The following is an 11,228-nucleotide window of genomic DNA, read 5'->3' on the forward strand; positions in this document are numbered from 1 at the left end:
ATTAAGCAACTTGAGATAGAGCTGGCAAGATCCCACTGCAAAGCCAGCACTCCCCACACCAGGTAGCTGAAACCCATCATTCATTACAGCTTATGTCCTTGTCCTCTCAAAACCCCATGTACTTTTCCACCTAATTCCCACAAGTTTCTACAGTTCCTCTACCAATAAGTTATAGGGAGAGGGTGATAACAGGTGAATTTCTCAATAACCACATGGGCCACCGTGTGGTTCCACCTTCTAATACCTGCTTCCGGCAGTCAACCTGGAAGAGGCGGGCTTAGTTACACCAGTAACAGAGAGCTTAGAGAAAGGCTAATATTTGATCACTGAATCCCTTTTTCTGAGCCCTGGAGTGGAAAGCCACAAAGCCAGTGACCCCTTCAGTCTCCCACCCCAACAGCTCTACAAGAAGATTTCTGTAAAGTGATCATTCTGAAAATAGGATAATTCATAATGGTACTAGCAGAAGTTACAAGCAATGCCTCCCAGATCTAACAGAGGTGGTCACCAGCCTCAGAAAAGGTCCTTGGCACTCCTAAAAACCAGTCCTGGGTTTTCTTAAACCACTATCTTCCTTGGTACCTACTTTTCCTCAGCAGCATAATACAGAAAAGCTCAGGCCTTGAGAGCAGACAGAATTGTGCTCAAATTCCAGTCCCAGTATTCAGCAGCTGTGTGGCTGTGAGTAAGGGAGTCACCCTTCCCAAGAGTCAGTTTTCTCAGATAGAGAACAGGAACAATAGCAGTAACTGTTTGCAAGGAGGTGATAGGGATTTCATGGCAGAAAGTGAAGAAGAACTAAAGAGCCTCTTGAAAGTGAAAGAGGAGAGTGAAAAAGTTGGCTTAAAACTCAACATTCAGAAAACGAAGATCATGGCATCTGGTCCCATCACTTCATGGCAGATAGATGGGGAAACAGTGGAAACAGTGGCTGACTTTATTTTTGGGGGCTTCAAAGTCACTGCAGATGATGACTACAGCCATGAAATTAAAAGACACTTACTCCTTGGAAGGAAAGTTATGACCAACCTAGACAGCATATTCAAAAGCAGAGATATTACTTTGCGAACAAAGGTCCGTCTAGTCAAGGCTATGGTTTTTCCAGTGGTCATGTATGGATGTGAGAATTGGACTATAAAGAAAGCTGAGCACTGAAGTATTGATGCTTTTGAACTGTGGTTTTGGAGAAGACTCTTGAGAGACCCTTGGACTACAAGGAGATCCAACCAGTCCATCCTAAAGAAAATGAGTCCTGAATATTCATTGGAAGGACTGATGCTCAAGCTGAAACTCCAATACTTTGGCTACCTAATATGAAGAACTGACTCATTGAAAAAGACCCTGATGCTGGGAAAGATTGAAGGCTGGAGGAGAAGGGGATGATAGAGGATGAGATGGTTGGATGGCATTGCCAACTCAATGGATATGAGTTTGGGTAAACTCCGGGAGATGGTGGGGACAGAGAGGCCTGGCATGCTGCAGTCTGTTGGGTCGCAAAGAGTCGGACACAACTGAGCAACTGAACTGAACCGAACTGTTAAGGATTTAATGAGATCGTGGATGCCAAGGCTTGGGCTTCCCTTGTGGCTCAGATGGTAAAGAATCTAGCTGCAATGCAGACCTGTATTTGATACCTGGGTTGGGAAGATCCCCTGGAGAAGGGAATGGCAACCAACTCCAGTATTCTTGCCTGCAGAAATCCATGAGCAGAGGAGCCTGGTGGGCTACAGTCTATGGGGTCACAAAGAGTTGGACATGATTGAGTGACTAACACTTTCACTACTTTTTCATGCCAAGGCTCACAAATGTTAATGGCCATTATTATTATCTTCCTGTGTTCACTAGGAGTCTTTATACCTCCTTAGGAAATCACTTATTTGGGGCTGGAGAGAAAGAATCCAACATTCGTTCAGTGTCTGGCGGCTGCCTGCACTTTAATGGGTGCTTTATAATTACAATCTTATTTACTCTTCAAAACAACCTTTCAAGATACTGTCATAATCATCTTCATCATTTTTGGATAAGGAAACAAACTCAGAACTTAAGTGACTTATGAAAAAACCATGCAACTAGAAAACAGAGAATAAGTAGATAGAAATACAGCCTTTGACTCATCTATGATGTTTCCCAAGGAGAAAAAGTAGAAGAGTTTTTTTCCTTCCTTTTATATGCTACCTGCCTTTCTGCAACTTGTTATAGAATGTCAGAGGCAATGTTGGGGAGAGAGAAACTAAAGGAAATCTACTTCCTTTTTAAGTATAACCTTGATAAGCTACAAAGATAGGCATCATATATCTTATTGCAACTGGGAAATTCGTGCACCATGACACTATATAGTTTTGTTGTTTAGTTGCTAAGTTGTGTCCAACTCTTTTGAAGCTCCATGGACTGTAGCCCATCAGGTTTCTCTGTCCATGGGATTTCCCAGGCAAGAATACTGGAGTGGATTGCCATTTCCTTCTACAGGGGATCTTCCTGACCCAGGGATTGAACCTGCATCTCCAGCATTGGCAGGCAGATTCTTTACCACTGAGTCACTAGGGAAGCCCTCACTATATAGTAGGTAAAATCAAAATATGTTGTTTTACAAGAGGGTAACTTGGTTAAAAGTCAAAATATATCTTTTTTTTTTAATCTACCTATTCTTTTAGCATTTCTTGCAATGGAAAATAATTAGGCAACAAACATAAATGAATGTTTATGATAGTCTTATCTGTATGACCATAAAGAAAGTAAAATAAAACAAAAAACAATCTCAATGTCCAACTATATGGAACTGATTAAAATAAATTACGGAATACAATGCAGTCATTAAAAATGATTCATTATTAAAAATACTTTCATAACTCAGATATTATTCAAGATGTTTTAAATTAAAAAACAGATAAGGGAATGGTTTACAAAGTATGATAGTACTTATAGAAAATTATATTTATAAAATACATTTTAAATGACAAAATTCTAGAAGGATCTATACTAATTTAGCAATGATTGCCTCAGGTGATAGAACTATAGAAAATATGTATTGTGTCATTTCTGCATGTCTATATTTCTAAGAAATTTTCTTTAATAATGTGTTACTTTTACAATAAGATTGTGCTCTCTTAAGAAAATATTATGTAGGACATTAAACACACTATCCAATTAAACCTTTCTTTTTTTCTTCTATTACTATCTTGTGTTCCCTAAGAAAATTCAAATAACCCTGTAAATCACAATGCCCTCACTTATTTTTGAAGAGAAGGCAATTAATGTCAAGATCTTTTCTAAGAATCCTAGATCTGCAGGTGGAGTTTGGAAACATTAGTGAAAGTGACAGTCGTTCAGTAGTATATGACTCTTTGCAACCCCATGGACTGAAGCCCGCCAGGCTCCTCTGTCCATAGCATTTCCCAGGCAAGAATACTGGAGTGGGTAGCCATTCTCTTCTTGAGAGGATCTTCCCTCCCCAGGGATCAAACCCAGGTCTCTTGCATTGCAGGCAGATTCTTTACCATCTGAGCCACCTCTGTACTTTCCCCATTTTGGCTTATAAGATTTCAGACTACAAACTCATGCCATGAATTCTTTACCCTGTTCATTCCAGTGCCTACAGAGTGCACTCTCTACCCCCACCAAGTACCTGTAGGGATCATTGCCTTGTCCCCATTTTCCCACTGGGAGGTGGCAAAGGCCATCATCTTCTCCACAAGGAGAGATTTCTCAGTCACAAAGTCATGTTCGACTCTGTGATCCCATGGACTGTAGCCCACCAGGCTCTTCTGTCCACGGAATTTTCTAGGCAAGAATACTGGAGTGGGTTGCCGTTTCCTTCTCCATAAGGAGAGAAGGGGTAACCAATTTCTAGTCTTGTACGAGCTGGAGAGTTGGGGAAAGTCATGTGGAATTAAAAAGTTATCTCTTCTGGACTTTGGGCATCTAAGAACACCACATGTATGAGAGCACAGTCAATTATACCGAGAAATAATAGGAAGCTAGCAGAATATTAATGCTGTAGTTTAGGTTCACTCTGGGTTAAGCTAGTTTTTATGTACCCTGGGAACCCAGTCATGATTTTAAGTGTGCTCCACATAAGGATTTTCTATTAACTGTGGAACACAAACTGTCCCTAAGATTTGGACTATTTGGATTTTGTTTGCTTCTCTTAATTAAAATAATAAAATTCATTTTTTTTCTCTTTCTTTTTTTAAATTTTAGTTTTTGTCCATGTTGTAGGAGCATGTGGGCTCTTCGTTCCCAGATCAGGGATTGAACATGCACCTAGAAGTGCGTAGTCTTTACAACTGGACCACCAGAGAAATCCCCTAAACTGCATTTTTCTAAACAAAAGAACTCCTCTTGTAAAACTTCACTATGTTGTCAAAACAACCCTCATCGTCAGCGATATTGCCCAATGTATATCACTGGAGTTTTCTTCAGGTTTCTAAAGTGCTCATGAAAGGAAACTTGATTGCACTGTGGTTCTAAACCAACCATCTTAAGAAGCAAAGACAAAGAATGTAGCTTTTCTTTCTTTAAGGCATAACTCTTCCCCTGTTCAGAGGCTAGAATCAGAAAAGGGAACTCCTGCAGCCACAGGCTCTCAACTGGTATAATAACGCCTTAGCAACTTTATTAACAAAGGGAACGACAATGAGATAAGCAAAAATTCCAGAGGCTCAGAGGACCTGCCCGTGAGGCACACCCGGCCCTCTCTGCTCTATGTAGAAAAGATCAGATGTTTGCTAGGAGACCAAGGAGAGTCATAAAATCTATTACTTACCATTTTTTTATGAAAGAGTTGATGTGCGTGGCACACAGCGACTCCGAAGATGCTGTAACTCGGACAGTGAATGTGCAAGTTAGCTATGCAGACGGTACTTCCTTTTTTGAACCCTGTGGTCTGTCCAGTTTTCACACATTGATACATAAGGTTTATTTGCATGTTATCTCAGCCCTCAGAACATTTGTGTAACTGGCCAGGTTTATCCAGTTACTATGACTTACTGATATGAAAACAGCTACAGGTAGAGCTTTGAAGTCTTGAAGATTGACACAGAAGTTTTTAAAAGTGTCTGAATAGTAAATTCTGTGTATGTTATTAACCCATTTTATGTATAAAATGAGTTTGTAGAGGATTCATATTAACATGATGACAGTGGTTGACTTCGGTGGTGACATTATTATAAATAATCCTTGTTTTGTACTTTGCTGACTTTTTGACTTTTCAATTTTGAGTATATAATACTTATTTAAAACAGAACTATAATCTTAAAAAGAACAAAATGATATTGATAATTTTAATAATCAATTTCAATGCATTTAAATCTATCTCATGAATATTTAAATGCAGGACATGTTTTAACCTTATCATAGGATGTTATTCATTTCATTAAAAACATAAAGTACATAACAGTCTAGGTTCATGAGTTAATTTTTTGGTAATATTTGTTAGCAACTGACATCTTAATTTGGGGTTGCAAATTTCTAGATCTTGTGTATATTACCACATTAACCTAGAAGAAGGGCATCAATTTTTTTGTTTGATCCTGAACTCATACTAATTACTATCATGACAATAAAAATTCTTTAGTAAGTGGATATTTCCTTTTATTTATTTCTTAAACAAAAATGTTTTTCAAAATTGAGATGTGGGTAGAAATATGGATAGAACCATTGCTAGGACAAGACAGAAAGGCAGAGCAGGGGTCAGTTCCCAGAGGTAGAAAGGAATTTGAGATTGCCTTGAAACTGTAGGTATTTTTAAAATGGGGCTTGAGGATACTCAGGAACTAGGAGAGTAGTCAGAAATTATACTCTCTCTGGCACATCATAAGTACTCAATGAATGAATGGAGGAGGAAGATCAAGGCAAGACAGGTATGAGAAAACTAGGTATTTTTTTTAGACAATAAGACATTGCCAGAAGACCTTGAAATGGAGACATTCTTTAGCATAACCAGAAAGCCTCTCATCCAATATCTGTTGAAATAGTACAAATTAGGTTCTAAAGCAGAAGCTTTTCACCTGGCAGCCCATTAAAATCACCTGGGAAGTTTTAAAAAATCCAAGTTTTCAGGTTTAACCTGAGACCATTAAACAAAGATCTCTAGTTTTGAGCCCCAGGCATCAGTGTTGTTTAATACAGTTCCCCAGGTAGTTTCAAGGTACAGGCAAGCCTGGGCTCTAAAAGGAGGAGCAAGTGACATACTAGGCAGATGACAGATTAGCAGGCAAGATTTGCAAGCAGAAATAAATCCTGATACCCTGACACTGTCTACTACTAAGGTGATCAACCTATTTTCACCACACACTACATAATAATTACTTTTTCTTGATCATTCCATGACTTTTCTCTCTGGACCAGTCACTTGTACAAAAATCACATGATAAACAAAAACTGAGCAATTTCCATTCACAATGTAGTACAAGTCTCTGGTTAAATGAACACTGAGTTTCAATTTATTCACTTGAGTTCCATTTCAGTTTGTGTTTATTTAATATTTCTTAATGTAGTATATTTAAGAAAGGTATTTTGGCTAAGAAGAAACAGGCTAAAGCTCCCATCCATAACTCATAATCCACCAATAAGTTTTTAGTTTTTGGAGCATAATCATTTTACTTCAAAAAACATGTATTTCAATTATCACCTATGTGAGTACATTTCCTGTGAAGTCAATTAAGTATGCAAATCCTTAAGCAGGAAGATGAAACAGGAAATGCAAGAAAGCTGACACAATACAGTGATACCATCTGAAGAAGATAAAGGCGGTTTTTTTTGTGTGTGTGTGGTATAGGCACTGAAATTATTCCTGCTAGCAGAAGGGTGAAGTACCTTAGAGAATGCAAATGTGGTTATAATTTTTCAAATCTCTTTTCATAAATTTGCATTCTGGAGAACTATTTATGTTCAGGCAGTGGTAAAATTAAGCTGTCTCCCTGGTACAAAGTGACAGCTAGATGGAGACTGTGAGGCTCAGAGACAAAGTCAGGGGTGGAGGGACTGGCAAATCCAGCTTCATTTTTTTTAAGTCAGTTTACAAGATGGAGGCAGGGACCACTAATAACAATGTAAGTCACACTGCTTATGCTCCTTATTTAAAAACACTGTCGTTGTTGTATATATCAGGTTTTAAAAGGAGCATGGTTGAAGTTGTTAGCATAAAGGGTAAGAAATACTTAGAAACTCTTACATGATTGATTTCAGCTTTGTAACCTGAATGGCTAACATTTTAGAAAAGAAACAAATGATCATCCACTTTACGTGCTCAACATTCACAAGACTGGACAAGACCCTTGAGATAGAACAAGAGGATGTGGAGTCTCACCTCTTCCAGGAAGCTTTCTCTGCTGCTGGCTCATTCATCTCCCCTTTTTCCTGGATTCCTGCAGAGTGAACCTGGAAATGAAGCTCTTTGATATGTTTGCCTTTTATGGTGCTCCCATTGTATTGGCTGCATTAAGTTTGGCTCCCTAACCAGTTCTGAAATTCCTCCAGTGTGAATTAATTTTTGTACTTCCTTCTGTCACCCTAAGAGCATAGAGTAGCTTTTACTCTTTTTAAAGGTTTTTTGGCTTATGGGTTCCTTTCAGAATCTGATAAAAGCAGTATATAGTTTGCACACTAATTATGCATGTGCACAGCCTTCCTTGAAGCCCATCATTTCTGGGAAGCTGTAGAACTCTTGGCTAAAATATCTTCAAATACTAGGAGATAATCACGATATTGGTGCTTTTCGATGATGAAATGAAAGCACAGAAATGATCAGTGATCCCTTAAATTTCCAAACTAGGGAACTGGTCAGCTGAAACTTCATTATTTTGTAAACTTGTCTCCTTTTATCAACATGAATTTGAACCTTGCCAGGAAAGAACAACTCAAACTCACAAAATAGATTCATAGAAATTCAAGGAAGTTCTAGTCTCCCTGTGTGTGGAGATATGGAGTAGCCAAATGAAAAGTAACAGGAAAAAAGCAGGATAAGAATAAGCCTGTTTTAAAAAATTGTGCAGGAGGAAATGGGTAGCTCCTTGATTTGGTTTATTTCTCTTTCACTTTTCGTTTTGAAAATAAATTTTTTTTCACACTTGTACTTTCTATTTTTGATGAAAGGAGGCCTTAACCCTTTCAGAATATCCATGTACTGGGAAGAAATAACATGTTACACCAGTGAAAAATCAATTTCTCTTCCAATAGAAAGAGAAATCCTATATTTCAATAGGATCATTACCTGAAAACTGGGTTTGCCTCTTGGTAAGTGTTGAGCCAAAAGACACACCAAGCCAAAGCATAGGAGAAAGAAGAATTTTTTACTTGCAACAAGGAGAACATTAAGGATCTTTCCCAAAGCAGTATCAGCTGGAACAGCAACATTGGGGAAGTTTTAAGTTAAGGGTATATACATATTCATGAAGCGGCTTGGACAGTTAACAGTCCAAGCTTTAGTTGGCTGAAGTCACGAGAGTCATCAAAGGTCAACATCATCATCTCTTGTTGTTGTTCCGTTGCTCAGTCACGTCCAACTCTTTGCAACCCCAAGGACTGCAGCACGCCAGGCTTCTCTGTCCTTCACAATCTCTTGGAGTTTGTTCAAACTCATGTCCATTGAATCAGTGATGCCATCCAACTATCTCAGCCTCTGTCATCCCCCTCTACTCCTGCCTTGAATCTTTCCCAGGATCAGAGTCTTTACCAATAAGTTGACTCCGCATCGGGCAGCCAAAGTATTGGAGCTTCAGCATCAGTCCTTCCAATGAATACAGCCTAAGGGGCTCTCAAGAGTCCCTCTTAGGTGATCTGGTGGTTGAAGGCTTCAGGCTAATTTTTACCACTCCCAGTGCAAGACTCCCACTGAACTGCATTCTTTTGTTCCCTTAAGATCATTAATTACTGAGACCTGTTCAAGGACAAACATTGTGGCCAAGCTTAGAGCACAAAATGGTTAAGACAGAAAATGCCTTCTCTTCTGTCAAGAAAGTCATACAGTGTGCTAAGTCGCTTCAGTTGTGTCCTACTCTGTGTGACCCCGTGGACTGCAGCACACCAAGCTTCCTGTCCTGCCAGGCTTCTCTGTCCATGGGATTCTCCAGACTAGAATCCTAGAGTGTGTTGCCATGCCCTCCTCCAGGGAACTTCCCAACACAGGGTCGAACTTGCACCTCTTAGCTCTCCTTCATTGGCAAGTGGGTTCTTTACCACTAGTGCCACCTGGGAAGCCCCTGGAAGAATTCTATGTTATATATTAATTTACATACGACTTTCCTATTTTGCGTATAATTTGTATCTTACCCTCTCTTGAGATTTGGGAACTCCTAAAGTTTTGCAGGGGCTTCCTTGGTGGCTCAGATGGTAAAGAATCTGCCTGCAATGTGAGACACCCAGGTTCGATCCCTGGGTTGGGAAGATCCCCTGGAAAAGGAAATGGCAACCCACTTTAGGATTCTTGCCAGGAGAGTTCCATGGACAGAGGAGCCTGGTGGGCTACAGTCCATGGGGTCACAAAGAGTTGGACACAACTAAGCAACTAACAAATACACAGCTCTGTAGGATTCTGCTGAGTCTTGTAATCCTTTTATCTCACTGGGTCTCTAAGAAAACATTTAACTGGCACCATCAAAATATACACGTTCATTGGGTTGATCATTCTCTTTGAAAATATGTTAATGACAAGTGCAGTTTAATGAATGAAAGAAAGAAAAGTTCCTACATGAAAATAGATCTGTTTTCCTTTTTGTCCTTCCCCATTCATTCATTTGTTCCCATTTTCCTTCCAAACAGAAAAGTGAAGCCAGAAAGATTTGGAAAATAAGTTGATGGGCTTCGGGAATGAATAGACTCAGAGATGATGACAAAGGGGAAAATGGATCACTATCCCATTCTAGAGTTGTTATCCTGTCCCACTGTCGATTGACTGCAGGTGTGAATATTCTCATTTTCTTAGTCTGTTGTTTACCTTCTTACATTTATTTTTAATTGGAGGGTAATCGCTTTATCTGCCGTATAACAACATGAATCAGCCATAAGTATACATTTATCCCTCCCTTTTGAGCCTCCCTTGCATCCTCCCTGTCCAATTTTAAAACAGAACTATTTCCATTTTAGTATGGGATAAATAATGATGAAGCCATACAGCTTTTGTGTGTGTGTACACTCAGAATAGATTTCAAATTTGTTTATCATAGTCAATTTAATAGCATCTCCAGTTTATACTTTTTTCCCTTGAGTTTCTTTCTTTTCTCCTTTTTTTAACTTTAGAATTACTCTATTCTTTCCATTTGATAGATTACTCAACCGCAGTCTTTTTTGCACCCTATTGCTCAAATCAAGATTTGTCAGACAAGAAATCTTCCTAAATACAAAATTATTTATGACTTTATACAAAATTGGCCAGACCTGAGTTAAACTAGTGATAGTTTTCTTTTTGGTCAGAAGGATAGTAGTATTTCTATTTTCAATTCTATAGTACTTTTTGGAACAAAATACTGCTACTTCATAATGCTATATAGAAGATGTAGGAATATCTATAATATAGCTATGAAAACAAACATATTAGAACACAATGTGTGAAATGATTCAATGTCATCTTGATCCTCTTTTCTCTTGTCCTTTCCAAGTAGATTGACTTTAGTAGGCTAGCACATGGTTAAAAAAAAATCATTGATCAACAAATGATACTGGGATATTCACATTGCAAAAGAATGAAATTGGAACCTTACCTTATACCATATACAACAATTAACTCAAAATGAATCAAAGACCTAAACATAAGAACTAATAAAGTATAAGACTCTCAGAAGAAAACATAGGGGAAAGCTTCATGTGACATTGACTTTGGATTCAATGACACCAAAAGCACAGGCAACAAAAGGAAAAGTAGGTGAATTAGAATTCAACTTTAAAAACTTCTTGTAAATCATATATCTGATAAGGAATTACTTTCCAGAATATATAAAGAACTCATACAACTCAACAGCAATGACAACAGCAAACAGACAAAGGACTTAAACAGAAATTTCTCCAAAGAAAATATACTAAAGATCAATAACCACACACAGAGATGCTCAACATCATTAGTAATTACTTAGGGACGTGTAAATTAAAACCACAATGAGATACCACTTCATACCCTACTAGGATAGCTATTATTTTAAAACAAAGTCAAAGTCACAGAGATAGAAAGTAAAATAGTGGCTACCATGGTTGGGGTGGCAGGGAATGGAAAGTTACTGTTTAATGAGAGTTTCAGTTTG

General features: G+C 38.4%; 1 protein-coding gene across 3 annotated transcripts in view; it reads right to left on the reverse strand.

The window, feature by feature from the left end:
- The window catches only part of FYB1 (FYN binding protein 1), a 172,704-nt gene extending 165,086 nt beyond the window's left edge, over window positions 1-7,618 (reverse strand). The window contains exon 1 of one of the 3 annotated variants that reach the window (XM_040262371.1): window positions 7,307-7,618. Coding sequence is in view for 2 of the 3 variants with exons in the window: in XM_040262367.1 (XP_040118301.1) it covers window positions 4,763-4,765 (3 nt within the window). In the remaining variant the exon portion in view is untranslated. Of the gene's footprint in view, window positions 1-4,762; window positions 4,857-7,306 lie in introns of those variants that run through there. The other 2 variants (XM_040262367.1, XM_040262368.1) reach the window with 2 other exon arrangements.
- Between the last annotated feature and the right edge of the window lie 3,610 nt (window positions 7,619-11,228).

Source organism: Oryx dammah, unplaced genomic scaffold (genome assembly GCF_014754425.2).
Source record: "Oryx dammah isolate SB20612 unplaced genomic scaffold, SCBI_Odam_1.1 HiC_scaffold_20, whole genome shotgun sequence".
Lineage (NCBI taxonomy): Eukaryota > Metazoa > Chordata > Mammalia > Artiodactyla > Bovidae > Oryx > Oryx dammah.